This window comes from Mastacembelus armatus, chromosome 24 (assembly GCF_900324485.2).
Source record: "Mastacembelus armatus chromosome 24, fMasArm1.2, whole genome shotgun sequence".
Lineage (NCBI taxonomy): Eukaryota > Metazoa > Chordata > Actinopteri > Synbranchiformes > Mastacembelidae > Mastacembelus > Mastacembelus armatus.
In genome coordinates this window covers 9547122-9567388 of record NC_046656.1, presented here as the reverse complement: position 1 = coordinate 9567388, position 20267 = coordinate 9547122, and the positions used below count along the sequence as shown (strand labels likewise).

Sequence of the window (20267 nt, the reverse complement as noted above, 5' to 3'; positions counted from 1 at the left end):
GCCCTCCCTCTGGCACCTGCCTTGGGTCCTCCAAGAGCCAATAGCCCCACAGAGAGAGACCTTGCAGGGGAAATGTCCACAATGGGGTCCAGGAGTAAATCATTTATAAGTCCCTGTTGGCACAGTGAAGCCTTCAGGCTGTAGATGCTCTGCCATTGTTGCTGTACATGTAGGCAGCATACTGTATGTCCTCTGTCTCTAGCTGTTTCCATTCCTGCCGTCTTTTACTTATACCCCCACCCCTACTTCCCTCTTCACAAAATTATCAAATACACTCGGCTCCTTGCTGCATAGAGGACACTAAGCAGATTCCAGTCCTAGCGACATTTTTAATAAATCTGACCAGAACCAATTGGGTTTATTGGGGGACATTCCTTCAGGACTAAGGGAGAAGGCTGTGCAACATCAGAAGAAGCTGACATGCTGTATAAAGTAATAGTGAAGCTGAAAAGAAGGTGCTGTGCTTCGTCTTTCTGCTAGATGGAGATATACAGAGACCCAGCTTTATTCCTCTCTGAGACATAGCTTTATCCTGATTTGTCCTAATATGAATGACGCGCAGGTGCTCAGCAACAATACAAATTTTTACATTTTCTAATAATTAGAGTTAGTCACAACAAGTGGTCCACGTGGTCCCAGCACAATATAAAATGGCAGCTCTAAATTGCAACAAAATAAACAAAAACAAACAGGCAAAATGAAAAATGAGATAGGATAAGGATATGCTGTTTCTTTATTATATAAAGGCTCTCAGGCATAGGATGAGGGAGAAATAAATAAATTGAGACTGTCATCCCATAATAATGATGCCAAAGGTTGTTGTGCGAGTGCCTTATCACAACCCATAGTGAGATTTCACTGTTATGCAACATTTAGCAGTCATGTGACAGCACCAGTCCTGACTGATATTGGGCAAGAGGCGGGGTACACCCTGGATGCATTCCCAGTCTATGGTAGGGGTGACATAGGGTGAATCTCCGATATTTTATTGCTACTCAGCCCTCTCTCATCCCGAAGGTGTTCCAGTTAGTCCAGTCTGCCACGATGAAGGATGTCCCAAAACTCTTTATTTCTGCTCTGAGGTCCAAGGACCGAGGAATGAGAAGGCTGTCTGACATTAGACTTTAACATGGAGGACCACTCTTCATTTCAGTATAACCCAACAACAAATATCCTCTAACCTTAAACGATCCTTTCCCAAACTTTCAATAGAGAACTGTCATATGACAAAAGTGTTAAGTTTTTGCCAATTCAATGAGCCACTATCTACCCACAAGCTATTGGCAATCTAAATTTATTGGATATGGTTAATTGGATATGTAATGTAATATGTATGTCCATGAGTTCAATGATGATTGAACGTCTGACAGAAAGAAAAAGAAGCATTTAGATATAAAATAACTTTTTTAGCATATGTCAATATCTGATAACTGATGACAAAAGGACACAGCATTAAAATTCACATTGTCGTTGTCACATTGAGCACCTCAGTAGTCAGACTTGAATTAAATCCTAATGTGGCTTATCAAAATTAATGTAAAAGCCTTAAAGAATTCAGGTCTGCTGCTAAGCTAAGACCCAGGACTACCCCACTGTTCAAATCTACAACACTGCAGAACTTAAGTACAATTGCAGGTTTCTCACACCAAAGCTTATCATTTTTGTGTGAAATCACTGTGAAGCTATTACATGAGTCTTTTTCAGCCATCAAGTAAAACAATCGTTATTTGGCATGATTCTTTATACCAACAGGGATGCAAATGCAAACATTTGAAGATGCTTGGTAAGCACTATTCAGTGATAGCTGCGATTTATCCACTGTCTGTGGTCATCATTTAGCCTTTTGCCATCATTAGGTTTGCTGTGACATAGAGAACCTGCTGTTCTGACATCCCTAGACCATCTGCCAGGCCAGGCTATGCCAACCACCAAGCAACCAGCCACCTACCACCATCGCATAACGCCCCATTTGGTATGGCATCTGTGTGCGCCACTGATCTGCCAACAAAGGATTACTGAAAATTTAAACAAGCCCGTAGATATTAAACAATTTTCAAATGGTCATTTATTCCTATGGTTGATGAGCTGACAGCTAATTTCAAGATGCCACAGTGTTAATGACATGCATGATGAGAGAAATTTAACACTTCATGCAGAACTATCCTCCATATCTGATTAGTTCTGATTCTCTGTGACTGATGTCTGATAAAAAGATAATTATCAGTCCACGGTTGTTCTGTACCAAACAACAGACACCTATGACACCTCTGAGCTTAATTAGTCTTTTAGTCTTAGTTTCCAATGGCAAACCAAAAGACATTATCAGAGAAGCCTGTGAATTTTAATTTGTGCTAATATCAATATCAGAACACTCTAAAGTCACAGTAAAAATTGTGCTTGTTAGTCCTCCTATGAACTCCAGAAACAACTGAAAGTCATATCTAACTATAAAAACACACTACTGGGGTATTATGATCAAGGGTCAAATCAAAAGGCACATGTTACCTGTTTACTATCATAACAGATCACAGCCAATTTGCCAATTGCATTGCTTTTTCTATTGTCAGCTACATTATGAGCCTACCATACTAAGCAAGGATCATTTGGCCAAATCAAATCTCACATCTTTTCCACTTATACTTTGATGTGTAGAGCATATACAAACTGTCTTAGTTACTGGACATAATTACAACTGCCTCACATTGCTGTTACTGCATGTGGACAAATGTCACATAATGTATTGTCAATATACACAGGACCAGCCTGTGCTCGTGACAGTGGCTCCTGGAAAGGATCATTATGTCCTTTCAAAGCTAAACGACTGCTAGATGCTTTATTTACTAATGTTTCCTAAGGCTCAGTATGTGACAATATGTCTTGAAGCAGAGTAGCTTGTCTTGAAGAAATGTTTCCATAATTGCAGTACATTACACTAAACAGTGGGATAAAACAGTCTGTTGATGGTGTTTATTAATTTTTTTGATGCTAATGGTCTGGTCAGCCTTACTATTGAAGGTTAACAAAAGACAATGTTTAAAAATTAATGACGGCTTATCCCACTGGCAGCACTTTCATTTGTTTTTAAGAATACAGAATCTGACATGAAGAAGAAGACTGCACATGAGGCTGGTATACTAAGTGGACATGTTTCTCCACAGACTGTTGTCAGCATCTCTGGTGAGTGTTACACTTGTGAAACAGCACCTGCAGTCTGTCAGCTACAAACCATGTGGCGTCCAGAATGGAAGCAAGGAGACTGTTTTGGCCAAACAAATGGTTACAACTAATGAAATATAACATGTAGAAACTGAAACGTGAAAGTGACAATTCCTAGAAAGTATGGTCCTTCAGCAAGAAGACACAAACGCTTTTGTTTTTGTTTTTTTGGGTTTTTTTTTTTGCATCCAAGCTTAGTTTAAAAATCTGAATCTGTATTCCACCTCCATTTGCTCTGGTCTTTTGGAAAAGAAATAGTTGAAGAGACCTCTGTGGTCTCTGGAGCAGCGGCATTAAGAATCGGACACTTCATTAACACTCCTGAGATTTACTAACACCAATTATGTCTTTGGCATGCTTGTGTGCTTGGAAGGGATTGCTAAAGCAAATGAAAAAGGTCACCTGTCTTTTGATTTCTTGGCGTTGGAAAAATCTCTAAATACGCAAACACACACACAAACACATTTGCAGAGGCGGTAATGTACTGTATAAACTTCCCAACAGTTCATTCTCTACAATCCTGTTCCCCATCTTTCTGTTCTGAAAAAAATGGACGATAACAGTCTGGTGAGAAACTTGGAAGAGATACTGATCACCTCAATTAAAGCTGCACAAACTATAGAGGGAAAAACACATTTCTGTCTGCAGGCATGTATGGATGTTTTTTTTTTAACTATCTACATTTCGAAACCATCTATGATCATTACCATTGCTTCATTAGCATTTCTTATCATTAGCAAGGTAAGGCAGATTATAGTTTTCAATTAAAGACATTTGCTCCCAAAATCATCAACTTTAGAAAGGTAGATCCATTGGTCCAAAGGTCTTTCAAGTAGATTAACACAAAAATGGTTTTGAAGCTGTGCCACTGCATCTTCAAATCTCCCAGTCAACGTAATAGCTTTTTGCAGATATGAGAACATTTGAAGGACTGCAGAACAAGCTATAAATGTCACATTCGCTGGGTTTAACTGAGAGCAGATGCTGCTAAGGACTGTGTTTTTGTAAGTTTGATACTTGAAGAAACTTTGAGAATCAAAAGTCAGGAACAGTTAACAGACCTTAGCAAAGTTTGCTTCACTTAGTTCACTTGAACAAATGCTCTAGACAGAGGTAAACATCTGCTTTTCCACGAGGAGAAGAGAGGAGAGGAGAGGAGAGGAGAGGAGAGGAGAGGAGAGGAGAGGAGAGAAGAGAGAAGGGTTAAGTAGTGTTTAATTTGATTGTGCCTATGCTTGTCTGTCAAACACAAAGGAGCTGTGTGTCAGAGCACCTTTTCTGTCCTTGTTAGCGCTATGTTCTTTCTCTTCTTCTTATGGTTTCCATGGTAACAGACCCCATCAAACTGGTCACAGCCTTCATATTTCACACTCACCTTCAAGGTGCGCACGTTGGTGTGCGTGTGTGTGTTTGTGTACAGTAATGTGTGCACAGATTATGCATACACGTCTCCACTCTAACTTAATTCCATTGTTTGGTCAGTGTTGTCCATTGTTTGTTGAAGAAGGAAAATTATATTGATGTATCGCAGTAGCTGAGATACTCCTGTCACTCTATACATACATATATTATTATAAAGCCTGCCTCTGAGTTACATTAAGATTAGGTAAGTTAGTGGTTAGTCTCTCCAATGTGGTCAAGCATCAGCATGCTAAATAATGATCGGGATCTTTTACTTGATGGCTGCAAAAGAGCAACTGGGTCAATATATCGACAACAGTGACACTCGGTCCTGCATAGAAGAGGCAGTAAATCAAGATCTAGATCAGTCGATAGTATAACTGGTGGTGGCCAGCGATTTTAGATTTATAGCAACTCAGTTGTCATCGGCAGGTTAGACAAATTGCTGTTACGATTCATGGCTGTTACTCCCAGCTACTCCTCACTAGTACTTCAGGGGGTACTGCTGCAGTCACCAGGGGTTTAATGAAATAATGTAATGAAAAAACAGAAATTGTCATTTGATTTAAAAAACTATATCTTTAGGGTGGTCACAAGAAAAATAAAATAGACAGACTGCACAGTACAAACCTCCACTCAGCAAGCTAGCAGAGAAATAAAAACACTTAGCTAATAGTAGTAGTACTAGTAGTGGACAGTGGTAAAACAGACTAGGGAGTAGGGTCTTGTGTGAGAAGTAACCGTCTCGGCAAGTTCTAATTTGATCAGCTCTAATTCCACTGAGATAACCTTAACACAATGTCACATCTGATTTTACTGCAGGCATCAAGTTCCACTACAAAATAACTGAGAAAGGCGACAAAAAACAAGGCGTCATGAGCCAAAGGGACATTCTGACCTTCAGTCAAGCTGCTGACTGCTCACTTATACTATAGGTCTCACAACAATGCAACCTTTTTTTCTTGATTCATTTGTAGATTTTTTTGTTTGCCTTCTACTCCTGTTGCTCTGTGTCTAAAGTGATTAATAATTAAATGAGACTCTAACCAATGATCTTTGAATTTCTGGGATACAAACATATCACACAGCTGACAGTTAAATTCAATCTCAGGGACAACTGAGAAACAAATACAGGATTGTGACTGTCTCATCTTAGTGATGTTACAACTTCTCTGTATAGCTTAATGTGAAAAAAATATTTGATTTGATTTGTATATAAAGTGTATAATGCAGACAATCCAATCACTTATTCTCTCTTTAACGTTCTTTTAGATAAGGTTCCCTTGTCCTGAGTAAATGGTTCAGGACATTCCAGCTCGGGTTCTGTTAAAGGTGGGAATTTTACGTGCACAGGCTCACCATTGTCCTCCTGGCTTTTTCACCAAGATAGTCATCTCTGGACCTACTCAGGTAACTCCCTCCACGCACTAACAAAGGCTCCTCTGTTTATCATTACACTTACCATTTCATCTGTTCGTATTTCTTTTTTCTCATTCATCATCAGTGTGTGATGGTCACTGACTGCTGTCAAAGGGTGCTGCAGGTTCTTCAAAATCAATGAATCTATATCTGCATTGAATCGCCTCTTGCTGCAAGCTGCCATTGGCCCTGCAGACAGTCCCACTGATGAAAACGACAGCCACGAGCAACCGTATCCGTTTCACATATTGGCACTGACTGAACTGACTATCTGATTCATTTCACTTTGTGTGTCAGACCAACTAAGAAGAGACAGAAACAAAGTCTAACATGAAGATGAAACATGCTTGGATACTGTGATGGCATGTTTATTTCAGTGACCACAGTAACACAAAGTGTCATGGGTATAGCTGTGTGTGTGCTATTGAGTACTGTGTCTATTTGTGCGTGAATCATGTCTAAAATGGGAATGTGTGGGAGTTCTCTCACCAGACCTTCAACTGACAGACAGTTTTATGCCTCTGTGCACCACAGTGTCTGTGAGCAAGGCCTGCTGGGGATGACGGATGAACATACCTATATTGATTCACATTTACCACAGATCTCTCACCTTTTTCATCAATTGCACAGTATGGGTCTGGTCATTTCTACCACAAATGCAAAAATTTGGGGTTTTGGATCTGGCTTGGTGCGACAAAACAAGACATTTGAAGACATCGCAACGGTGCTGGACATTCTCCATTATTTTATCCACCAAACAAACCATTATAACCATCACAACCATAATGTGGCTGCAAAAATCAGATTACTTGAAAGGAAATAGTCATTAGTTTAAGTCTGTATAGTACTGAATCATGCTGTAATCATGTTTATTCTTTATTCTTTAACTGCAAATGTCATCAGAATAACAAGGATAAGATAGGATGTATGGATCCTTGGTTTGCTTCATAAAAATAGTTAAAAATCTGATCATTTGTTTTGCAAGTGCATTCCTTTTTTTAGATTTTGAACAGTAATACACAGCTCTTACTGAGTTTGAGTTTGCTTCAAACTTATGACTAACAATGGAGAAGGAAAATAGAAGTGTGGGGGTGTCTAATCTTGGATAACAGCTAAAAATGATTATTCATTAACCTGCCTTTTATATTCACAATTAAATAATCAATCATTTGGGTAACAAAATGTCAGAAAATGTAGAAAGTTTCGCTCACCAAAATTTCCTAAAGCCCAAGGTAATTACATGCTTCAGCTGAACAAAACAAAAAAAAAAAAAGATATTTGATGTGAAAAACAAAAGAAAAAAAACAATCTTTTGCAATTTTTATTGACATACATTTTTAATCAATTCTCAAAATGCTATTTCTTAATCAATTTTCCACTAATTGTTGTAGCTCTACTTTAAAGCCCTAACTGAAGTTTCAGCTCTGCACTACCACTGCCAAAGTCAGTCAGCAGACCTGCAGTCTATTTCTCAATCTGTCAATTGACTACACATGCATATGTGCACAAACACACACACACACACACACACACACACACACACACACACACACACAGCCTTTCTAACAAAGTCCCATAGAGAGCCATTATCATTGATTGTCCTCTTAAAGTTTCCTTTTACATTGAGCTGCTCATCTCTTAAAGCATCAGAGCTCATTTGCACAATTGTTATTCTTAAGGATTTGATCATTAATATGTAGCAAAATACTAATTGTCTCCAATAATAGTCCACTGTTTCAACACACTGCCATGTGACACTAATCTACTGCCCGTCAGTGTAAGCAAGACGGGCTGCCAACATCCATCTGGCTAAATCTCATAGGTTAACAATTATCTCTGCATGCCAGCCTGTAAGCAGTGATCAACTATGCCTCCTCTTTGACTTCACTATTTAGTTGGGCCACAGGTGAGAACAGGGTTTGAATTACAATTTGTCTCCCTGCGATGTGGGTGAGTTGATGTTGTAAGCGTTTCCAATGCTGTTTCTATTTTACTGCATTACATCTCCTCAGGCATATGTACACATCACCACATCATTGAGATATACTAAAAACAAAATCACACATACATTAAAGAGCACAGATATGATCTTACTTACACACACTCAACTGGAATAGCTATGAATGTAGAGCACTACAATGCCACCACCAGTAGAAGCAGCTAGATGCATCTGAACACATTTCTGTCATTACTGTAAGTTATGGTTGGTGAGAGATTTTAACCTTTCAGGGATTCCAGGGAATCTCCCCTTCTTCTTCTTCTTCTTCTGTAAGGCAAACCCTGAATGGTGTCATTGTAGACTGGTATGGAAGGTTTCACAAATCAACAGAGGGCATGCTGTACATCCTGACTGTCTGTATATTTGTCATAGTTTTAAATGAACCGATGCCTTGCTTCCCAAATCCTTTCCCATGTGTCACGGTATTAATGATGCGAGTCGCTGAAAGTGAAGGCGAAAATTTTCTTAAAGTGTTCTTTACCCTCTTTCATGTTTGTCTGAACTATGTAATCACAGATTTAAACACTCAGATAAAACAGCTGATTTGAACACGCGCAGAGTTAAGTGTATTACAGAGGGCAGATCTAAATCATATAGTAGCTTGCTGTGCACTCAGAGGAGCTGTTTAGCACTTACTGCTGTGGGAGATAGAGCGTTAGCCTACTTTGTTGGCCAGACAGCGCAGTGGTGATAATGGCCTGCTGGCCTCTCCCAGATCCTGTTACACTGCTGGGGACACACAAGCTGCTCTGTATTTAGCAGCAGTCCTCTCTGCTGCAAGCTCAGATTGTAACTGAGCTGGTGGCCACTTCCTCTAAAGTCTGAAAGAACAAATAGCTCTGGAGAAAATCTAAAACATAACCTTGATTCTGATGCCAGCTTTGACATTACATTCATTACAATCTTTCCCTTATCTAGACAAGCAGTGAAGAAAAATGAAATGCATTTAAATATTAAGTGTTATTTTTGATGTATGGTATAAAGCAAACTATCCATCTTTTCAAATCACACATATCCTTCATTTTAATGGCATACTATAGGAGCACAGTCAGCTTGGTTTTGCAGTTGTAAGTGGTTCCCAGGTGTTTCTAATCTGATAACAGTGGCCGCCTCAGTCCAGACGGTCCACCTTTGTAAACTATTCTCTCCGACAAGACTCCAAAAATCAATTTGCTCCCCTCTCAGTTGAATGTGATTAACCCTTTTTGAAAGCCTTTAAATGCAGGCGTGTGTGGATTTCACCAATACAACTAAAACTAGCACAACGTTTCTGTCCATGTCTGACATGTGAAAGTTTATACATTCATCCATCCATGTTACATTCATCAGTCAGCAGTTCTTCAGTCTGATCACTCATGCATAATGGAATAGATCAAATATGTATTCCTCATGTCATGTTTAACAAACACAGCAAAATAATCATCAAATGATAAAATCAGGCTGGGGTAAGATAAGGATATCTGAATTATCAGACCGTGTCCTGTCGGCACATTATGCCCTCCCACAGCGACTGTGCTTCACTGTCTGTGCCTTACTTCCATTATACAAAAAAAACTAAGAATGAAGTCTGCGATACAGAACACTGTATCATTAAGGTTTTTTCAATTTCAAGATGTACAACACAGCCTGAACTACACAGACATCAAGTAGACTCAGGACAATACAGACAGATATCTGTTTGGTTCTCAAAGAGACAGAGGATGAATATAATTTTGTTTGTAAGACACCTACTGCAAGCACCATGGTGAGATGCTGATTACATTTTCCTATTGCCAGTTCTACTAGGAAAGAACAATTCAGTCAGAGGAACACTTTGAGAAAAGGGAAGGGCTGAGACAGACTTACAATATGGTCCTCACAGTGTGCAAGTAGGCAAAATGAAGCACAGGGGACAGAAAAACTTATCTGAGCACAGTTCAGTTATGTAGAAATAAGTCGGCTTGTACAGTGGACACCAGAGATTGCAGAAGTAATTGGCCTTAGCTGCTTTGTTGCTGCTAAGGAAAGGGAACATGCTGTGTAGGCTATAATCAGACAATATAAAAGGTATTTATGGAACAGTGAGGCCTGATACAGTGATCAGAGGCTTTAACACATGTAAAACCATAACCATATTTAAAACTACTTGAACTGATGTCAGTATCTGTAGTAAATCCTTGATTTGCCAGGTAAATACTGACTCTATAAAGGTTAGTATATTATATAGTATATTTAGTATATTTCAGTTAAACTTTTTTCTTTTATAAGTAAGAAAATATGGTCTTATAAAAACAGTATTAAAGGTGCTACCACCGATCATTGGTCAGTCAATATGCTTGAAATTTCAGGTGGTCCAGGAATTACAAATATACAGAATCTAATGTACTGTACTAATCTAATCTCTACAGTAATACTAACTTTTCAAAACTAACTTTGCTCAACAGACCTAAGGGTGTGTGATTTATTTCTAGAGCTACCCGTCAAACAAATATTGCCTCTTGTCATTCTGACATGAAGCCAATCTAATCAGACTGAATGATGTTGGGATGGACACATACTAAATAGCATCAGCAGCCTGAGCATTGAAGAACAAAGGACACTGCTTCTGTCGTCCTTTGTTATTCTAGTCATTGCATGTGTTTATGGTCCTGTGTGGGAGTCTGTGTATGCAAGTGAATGCAATATACCGTGTAAATGATAGTGAGCATTTCTTAAATTTCTACGTGTTTTGTGTGTGTGGGTGTGTGTGTGTGTGTGTGTGTGTTCAAAGGGAAAACATACAACATGTGAGTAGCTGAGTAGCTGGAACTTGTGCCTATGCTGTAGTAGAATTGAAAGCACAAGGGGAGTCAAACCAGTCTTTTCCATCTGGAGTCTATTTGAAGTCAGTCTGCTGAAAATGACTGTATGTGAGCCACAGTATTCAGCTGAGACGCTGGACTCTTGAGCAGCACCATGAAAGCACTTCTGAAGCTTGGCCATCACAAGTGCAACATCTCATCTCATCTTGGTAAGTGTGTTGGTTTCCTGAAATTTGCATAAATGACTGAATGCTGCCATGGGAGCCCTCAAGTGAGAGCACAAGGAGCAGTATGAGCTTTAAGAGTAGACATCATATAAATGAAAATAAAATCCACAGATGGAACAAACAGGAGTGTGAAGACTGATATGACTTGCAGAGTATACCTTAAGTTAAATGATGGTTGCTTTTACCCTCTCCTATACATAGATACAACCTGAAACAAAGTATACTGATACATCACTATTACTGATCAGTTTTATTGATTTTTGGAAGGCAGCATTTTTAACCACGGTTGATTAAATTCCGCCGTTATTTTGCCATGAGTCATTATAGGATATTTTTGAGCACACATAGTATATGGCACTGAAATTGTTTTCAACAATTCTGCATAACCAATACATTTACTTTAAACAAGTGCTCTTAAGTGGAAAAAAAACTCTTTTCAGGCTTTGTGCATTTCTTCAAGCTGAAATTAACACTGCAGTGATTCTTCACCGTTCAGGCAAGACCCTTAAGAAGCGTGAAAGAGAAATGCTTGTGTACAATTTAATGTGCTTTCCATTAACCGCAACTGCTGTCTGGTGTTATCTGTCCTTCTTGCCTGACATCTTCCTTTGACCTCACATCATCTCAGTGTCCTTCCTCTATTCCTCTCATCCTTTCACTTGCCTTCTTCAAACATTATGTAAACAACTCCTTTCCTTTCCTTCTCCTCTCTGCTCTTCCTTTCCTTTCATGCCCACAGCCTCTTATCACCCCCCCCCCCCCTCATTTCATCAACTCCTTAGACACTGTGTCTCACCAACGCTCCCATTACAATACCCAGGGTGCATCAGCGCTCCATCTCCCAGTAATGGATTTCCAATGCTTCGACCATCTTACCTGTCATGTGGTCATGTCTCCTCCTTGGGTAGCATCACTCTGTAAGCTGTTTAGAAATGCATGAATCCTCTCTGTGTTATTGTGCTCCTTTCATCATTACTCAATCCCTAGATAGAGCAGCAGTTTGTGACCCCCACTCGCTTCTCCTGCTGCAGCAAGTCAAACTGATGAATACTGCCACTGCTATGTAACAACATCGTAAGATTGACTACATCCAAAAGCCATATAAAAATGACTAATTCCTTGGAATATAATAGGAGAGTGGGTATGAATGCAGGTTACTGTTCTAATGATCACTTGGTAAGTGGGAAGTTAACTGTGAGAACTGAATTTGGCTTTGTAACTGCACCAGAATGTGCCAAATTCCTCAACAGTTGCAGTTTGCCTGTTTCAAAAATGTGGGTACAAATTCTTCTCTCATCACTCAATATCAACCAGATTTTAATTAGCTGTGAAACAGCAATTTGGATACCCTGGATTGGCTTGTTTTCCTGGGAAACCAACCATGTGCTGTTACTGTGTGGGTTTGAATTTAAATCATGTTTGTCAGTCTTCAGTGTCATTTGATCCTCACTTCATCATTATTGTCTTCTAATCAAAAACTATGCCAAACTTGCCGATCGCGACTAGCACCCACACACCCCCGCACACACAGCTGTGCGCAAATACTGTACATATCGGTCAGTAGTCACTAAAATGCTAATTCTGAAGGTTATATACAAGACAGTTACATTAATTTCACCATCCCACACTGCCATACCAGCAGGAATGAGCAGACACTTTTACAGTATGTTTAAATGTCAATCATTATAACAACCTGAACAAATCCCTGTGTTGCCGAGTTCTAGATGAGATGGATACTGTGTCTGATTAATGGTCGGGCTCACACCCACTCATGGCTTTCATTTCTGTGCAAAAATAAACACAAAGCATATCATCACCCGAACTAAGCCCTCCTCTGTCCTCTCACTACTGCTCATTTTTTCCCCAAAGCCTCAACAGACAAAAAGTAGAAAAGAAAAACAGTAAATAGCGTTCTTGAATCAAAACTTAATATTGTATAGTCGCAGAACAACTAGAAGGCATCTCATTTACATCCAAGTAATGTGCTGGGCAACCCATTCAAACTAGTGAATTGTGGGCTTACCTTTGGCATTTTGGTACATTTTCCATTCCTGGCATCTTTTATGTATGCTATATCCAGTAGGTCTGTATCCTGTAAACAAAATAAAGCACAGCTTAATTAGTATCAATAACAACCAAACAATTGTTAAATCACAGGCTCCAGTTTCCAAAGTTTAGCACACAAAAGACTTTCACTGTCTATGGGAACAATTAAAGATCCAAGGCAAAGGGAAACATTTCACAGTCTACAACAATTTCCAAATCTAGCACCTGTGTATAAAGCATTGTGTCTTTTGTGTGCAAAGGACAACAAGTGTTTAGGGACACATGCTGGCCTCAATACTGGATGCCATGTGGGACTCATTCAGTGTGGATAAATGCAAGCCTAATGACACTGTCCCTGCAAATGTGTCATTGTAATGCTGTGCACAAAATTAGGGGGGAAAAAACGGTAATGCTTTAGCTCACATTGAGCATTTCCTCTTGTCAAGCAACAATATTCAAAATATGTTTTGGAAATGTTACTATTATTGGACTCATGTATCACAGAAATCAAAAGAAAATGTGCCGACTGTACATTGTGACAAATCAGGTTCAGGTGTATTGTCATTTGTGTACTGTGTACAGGAAACCTCATTTCTCTTGCACCCCAGTGTAACATAAAACAGAAATAAAGACGAGTACACAATAAGGAATATTGCAATATGTCCAATAACTTTAAAACTAATGCAGAACTGTAATGAAGAACCTGGTAATGTGGTGAGAATGATCCACTCTGCAACACACCACTGCAATCAGTGCTGGCAAGGAAAAAACTGGTTGGATGAAAAAGATTCACACATACATTGGTATGCCGTTGCATGATTCTTTGCCATAACAACTTTCCACAGCTTGGCTAGAGTCAGCTGTTTGTACGGTAGGTCATCTGGCAAAGAGACACAAGGCACTACGATGAAGTCAGTATTCAAATGAGATGAAAACACAGTGAGTATATTCATTATGAATTTCCCAAAAACAACACTAACTATCAAGAGCAAGACTCCCAGAAACAGCATAAGTATCACTGTTAATTGAAATGCAAACAATGTGAGAGCAGCTTGTTCCATCTTACACTCCAACATTTCCCATATCACTATTGTAATGCAGAAGGCAAAATTCAAAATAAGAGTGCTGAAATATTGACACAAAAAAGCATTGTACATGAGGAACCACAGTGGCATAACATTTAACTTCCCTTCCTTTGTCTAAAGCAACAGATGAAAATGCAAATGTTCGAAACGTGATTCTGAAAAGGTTCTTACAGTATGCCGACCAACTCTGAATCATGTCTGCAAGCCTTTTGTATGTTAAACAGCGTGGTAAGTAATAAACATGCACAAAATTCAGGTCTTACAGATGGCCTTTTTTAACTTCCTTCAGTCACTACATACCTTTATCTGTCTAGATTATCGCTCACTGTGTGTCTCTGAGAGAGAGGCAGGATATGAGGTGGGAAATTAACCACAGTGAACTGTGTGTGCACTCAGCATTATCTAGAGAGACAAGAAGCAATGGGTGCTTGACTCAATCTCTAGCCGCAAATATCTGGCCATCTCAAGGCCATGAGGTTGATGGAAAACTGCACCTGAGAATTCTTCTTTATCTACAAATCCATAGCTACACTTTAGTGGCCCTCCAGAACAAATTTAATTAATTTAATTAATATTTATTTTTTAGTTAAAAATTTGGAAAAATAGGGAATCATACAACCCAACTCTACATCCAAGAAAACAGGAGGTACAAACACCCAAATCAGTTACATTTTTTATGAAAAGCATTTGTGCTATTTTAATTTTAAAAGATAATTTTAGTGTGTGTTAACTTGGTTTTTGTCTCCTTTGACTTCTTCCATATGTAACGGTTGATTTATTTTTAAATTGGAGGTACTGTGACGATACACAAACTTCGACCACAGATCATTTTGTTTAAAATCAAACATTGTGTAAAAGCATATTTAACCCAAAGAAGGTTGAATGAGAAAAAATTGGATTAGCATTTTTGCAGCCATATAGAGAAGCATTAATATGCTAAATATTGGTCACTAGGGGTCATAAATATTGCCATTTTTGAAAGCACTCTGTTCTATGGCTGTGGTCCACATGGACATATGATTCCTTTCCCACAGTGTGTAGCATCAATTAGGCTGTCCCTGTTTGCACAGAAAGAGCCTCTGAGTCAAAGGTTAACGCCTACATCGGATCTGCAAATGCCTGCCTTTGAAGTCTCTTTAGAGAGATGGAGCTCCACATGGGGGCCTGGTGGAACAGTGGGACTTCAGGAAGCAGCTTGCTGATGGGTTCCTTTTTATGCCCTTTGGCCCTACACAGTTAACACAACTCTAAGCAGGCTCAGCGGTTAAGTGTTAACCTGTAAAGCTGACGCATTAAAGGCAAAGCAAACTGCCTGTATGGTTGACCAGCTGCTCATTCAATGTGCAGCAATACACATGTAGCCATTACTGTAGCATCCAAAGGACTGTATCAGCATTTGCTACAGTGTGCAGATATAAATAAAGGTTGCTGCCATATTTTATTAATATTGACTTGGATTTATAATTGCACACACTGTACTGTTAGTTAATTAATGCACATTCTTTCAGTGTAGCAATCCAGCCATTATTTCTCCTATTTAATCCAGCTAATTTATTTCTTATGACATATGTTCTTCATTTGTTCACTCCTGTCGTCCCTCGTTATTTATCACACCCGATGTCTCTCTCTCTTTCTCTCTTTTATTTCCCTCCCTCTGTCAGGGCATTTCTGTGTGCATCAAAACACTGAGCAGGGATCCAAAACCTATTAAGATCCATGGCACGTTGAGAAAGCAAGCAGGGCTAGAGAGCGAGAAACTACAAAAATTAATGAACACGCCTAACCTGGACTGGCCCTGGGCTCTGCTTACTGTGCCTGTTTGTCTATTTCTGTTGTGAAATCACTCTGCACCCGACATCTGCAACATGCTGCCTTTTTTAAAAATTAAACTATTTCCTTCATTCGTTTTCCAAGTAGAAAGGAAGGAGACTAGTGTTTATATGAAACTTCAGGAAATTCCTTGTTTTATTGTCAATTGTATCTCTAATCTGATATACAGAACATGTTCTTGTGTTAGACCCCTCTCTGGTATCCTTTAAACGATGTCCCTGTTACAAGGTGGTTTGAATAAAGCAGTCCTCTCTATAATGGGGCAGGAAGTCTGGCCAAGCTGCTTGGTTTTATAACAATTTGTTCTGTTGCCATTTGAAGCAACAAGCTTTCACAGCTTTAGTGGTATAAGCAAAGGAGGGATGTGCTGCTGAGAGAAAAGAGGGAGAGAAGGTTAAAGGAACGGAACCGAATGGAAAGCAGAGAATGAAAAAAAGTATAAGTGGAAGTGGGAAGACTAACAGCCACAGGTTAGCTTGCTCATTTACCAACAACATGCTTGACAGCCTCCAGGTTCAAAATGGATGTGCACTCTGCAGGGCTCAGGGCCTCTGCTGAGCAATGAAGACACGGAGCAAAGAACGCCAGGCCAGCATGAAGGGAGAGGTGAATAAACAGAGAAAATAAAAGGAAAGATGTTGGATGATGAGGCAGAACAGAGGCCTGAATGAGGAAAAGCCACAAGTAGCCACAATTTCTGCGATCTGAGTTTTATCACTTAATGATGAAGATTATTAAGTGCAATAGTATAATTTAATCTATTTAAATAATGAAAAAACAGAAGAGATCATCGGTCCACTAACAGGAATTTAATGGTTAATTCCATTGTGTCACGTTTCATCTACAGCCATGCCTGTCCATGTCTTGAATCAGGCTGTAGCCAGTCAGATGCATTTTGCTTACATTACTGCTGATAAGCTGCTGGGTAGACGCCCAGGGAGGCTCTACAAAATTTAAAAATAGACACCTCTGTATATACATGCAGCACACACAACCTATAATACAACAACAATAAAAGATCAAATAGAGGACAGTTGTTGAGGCAAAGCTAAATACGACCATTGCATAACCAATTATGCTGCCGTATTCTCTAAGCATAAGAGTCTTCAAAGGCCCACTGACTCAGGGACAGAGGATTCTGGGCATGGATGTATCCCAGATTCATAAGCAGAGCTATTACTTATGTGGAACAAACACACTGTAGCTCCGCAGGTGCTATGCCTGTCCCTGTGAGTAGCCCTCCAGTGCCACTCGGCTGCCAGAAAACACATACTGTTATGACGGAAAATGGTTTGTTGAGAGCTGTGCTTGAACTTGGTTGAGAGTCACATCCACTCTGCTGCTCCACACTTGGGTTCCCACTGCGACACTCTAACAGACCCACAGTGATAAAAGTCACAAACCTCCTCACCTGAAGTGGCTGACTATAAAGAGAGGGAGAGCAAAAAGGTTGCAAACAGTCAGACAAAAGAGCAGAAACCTTGTATGTAGCAGGAAATGATCTTCTGTACATTTTGCACATACGTTTGTGCACATATGCCCACGTAGCCGTGAACTGCTGGTCTGAGTGCTGCTTAGACTACTGAGAGCTTAGTATCTACAAATCACAAGAGAACCTATTTCATTTTATATGGCTTCCATAGATTAAATGCCGTGTTAGGCAGTCTGACGCTGAGAATGACAAGTTGGTGACAAAGGAGGTATTGCATGTGACAAAAGCCCTGAGCCAAATTGGAGAGTCCTGCATTGCCACAAGGCCGCCTGAGGGCCTATTTGAACTGAGCGACTAATTCACTCTGTTTTTCATGTATCTACCCGGTGCCATGACTCCAGTTTGATCCCTTTTTTCTCATCACTTGAAACATCAAAAATATGAAACACAATCTTTAAACAAAGCAATGCTATGTAACGAGCAGCAAAACATTCAGTAGGACAATTTCACTTGACAATGGAAATGAAATGAATTTAAAGTATTTATCCTGAATGGCATTGTATTTTCCTCAAATTCTCAATGGTTAGTGGTCATACAAAGGAGAAATCTCTATGAATAAAAAACAGGCCTCCAATATAAATGTGTAAAACAGATTCCAAACTTGCAATCCCTCAGGCAAAGTGTTCTGCAGCCACTCAAAGAGATGTTCAAACATTGCTAGTTTGGGGATGATACTAAATTTTATTGCAAAAGTCTGCAGAAATGTCTCCAACATTTCTCAAGCCAACATGCCAACGTCCCCTCGAGCATCTTGAAGCAAACTCCAGTTTTATCTGTCCCCAGTTTCAGAGTAACATTTTAAATGTAGTTGGACACTTGATACAAGAGTGGTGGTAAGTGTAAGAAAATGTGGTTGATGTGCTGTTGTGCAGTCTAATGAGTATAAACTAGTTTTTATGTACTTTTCTTTAAGAGTCACTTCTTTCTGCTTGTGTTTGTTTTGTATATTCAAGTAATGCTCTTAAGCCAGAAATACTTGCCTTATTAATGTCATTTTTTAGGTTTATTAACCACACATGTCAATAATCTGTGTTGCTGGATTTACTGTTATTTCAATTCCACTATACACTCATTTGTAAGTAACACAGAAATGTAGAAATAGAAATGTAAATCTGTCTTTTCAATGGGGTGACTGAAGACAACTAGAAATATATACTGCACGTAACAAAGTCATTAAAACGTGACTTGAATTCTAAATATGTGGGATGACGTGAGTTTGGTAATCGGTTTAAGATGGGTTCAGGGTCATACAGAGGAGGAGAGGACATAGGGATTACAGATCTGTGAGAGTGAAAAAAAGAGGAGAGGCAGTGAGGAAGGCGTGAGGGAGCAATGGCTATATAGGACAAAAATACTGAGGCCGAGCGATGGAGGAGCGTGGCTGTGGCTGATAGTGGATATCAGCTGCCGACATGCTCCACAAAACAACCAGCACTGAGATAAAGGCTGCTGGAAGCTTTGTTCTATACATCAGCACGCACATCCATGCTTGCACACACACCACATGCTTCCAAACACGAGTCTATAGTCATATACACACACAAACTCTGACTCATCTCTATCATCAATCTGCAGTGTCTACTGTGTTCAGTCACTATAAACACTCAGGGACTGAGAGCGATGGTGTGACCGGCTCTTGAGCTCACTCTGGCCACCATTTTCCTTGGAGCGTGCTAGACCAATCAACTTGTGGAAGACACACTCTCATATACACAGTGACGGATGGAGTGTAGTGAGGGATGCTGGAGGGAGTGTACTCTTCTCTGATAGATAGCAGAACTGAGTGGGCTGACAGGGAACGCGAAGCCGCTTCCCTGATCTGTCCATCATCCTCTGTTGTTCCCTGTCTCTCTCCGTCTTTGTTATGCTTCTGGCTGAATTTTTGCTCCACCCTCCGCGTTCCCTCACTTGCTCTGTCCTCTCTTGTCCATTTCTTCCCCCACTGTCTTGGACTTGTGCCTCTCTTTCTCACACGTCTCGCCCGTCCTCTGTCCCTGGACGTCTGCCTCCGCTGTTCCACCTCATCCTCCCTCCCTCCATGCATCCCTGCTGTCTGCTTGTATCTTAACAGCAGCCTTTGTGACAGTGGCTGACAGTTCACAGCTTGTCTGGTGTGATCCCTTCACCGAAACACACACATGTGCGCTCTAACACACCACACCTCTGCCTTCCTGAATCTTCTTCTATCCTCACTCCTCCAGACCATTTAAGTCTGCTCCTCCGCCCGTGTGGCTTCCTTCAGGCACACTGTGGGTTGTTCTTATTCTTAAAATCCCCAGAATGGATGAATGAAGATAATTAAAGGCCAGATACAGACTCTATAATACGAGGGTAGACGAGGTTGAGAGCCATTGCCCTGCTTGTTTTCCAACTATCCCTGCCCTTACAGCTTCTGAATGTCAGAAACACACCTGGATCAGCGCTGGCTAACCTTGCTATAGTACATATGGAAACTAACCTACTCACACTCTATAATCCACTTGTACACTTGTATGCACAATACGAGCAAAGGTCTTAACCTTCTTTCTACTGAGTTATAAAAATTCTGTTCCCTCTGTGCATCTGTGCCCCACATCCTAATACTCTTCTTCATTCAGAGCACATAACTCACTGCATCTTTCACACAAAAGGAATTCTTGGTATTCAAGCAATGGCTAAAAGGTACATTCAACCACACTACATCTCTGTGGCTGTGTGTGCATATTGCGGAGCTCTCCATTCAGGTCCTTTGACAAACTCTGCCTGTGGCAGATAGAGCACAGCTCTCGCTCT

At 40.0% G+C, this 20267-nt stretch overlaps 1 protein-coding gene across 2 annotated transcripts in view; it reads right to left on the bottom strand.

Moving 5' to 3' along the window:
• Window positions 1-20267, bottom strand: part of plcb1l (phospholipase C beta 1-like) — a 92266-nt gene that overhangs the window by 51111 nt on the left and 20888 nt on the right. For both annotated transcript variants that reach the window (XR_003296321.1, XM_026318272.1), the window contains exon 3: window positions 13066-13134. Coding sequence is in view for 1 of the 2 variants with exons in the window: in XM_026318272.1 (XP_026174057.1) it covers window positions 13066-13134 (69 nt within the window). In the remaining variant the exon portion in view is untranslated. The remainder of the gene's footprint in view (window positions 1-13065; window positions 13135-20267) is intronic.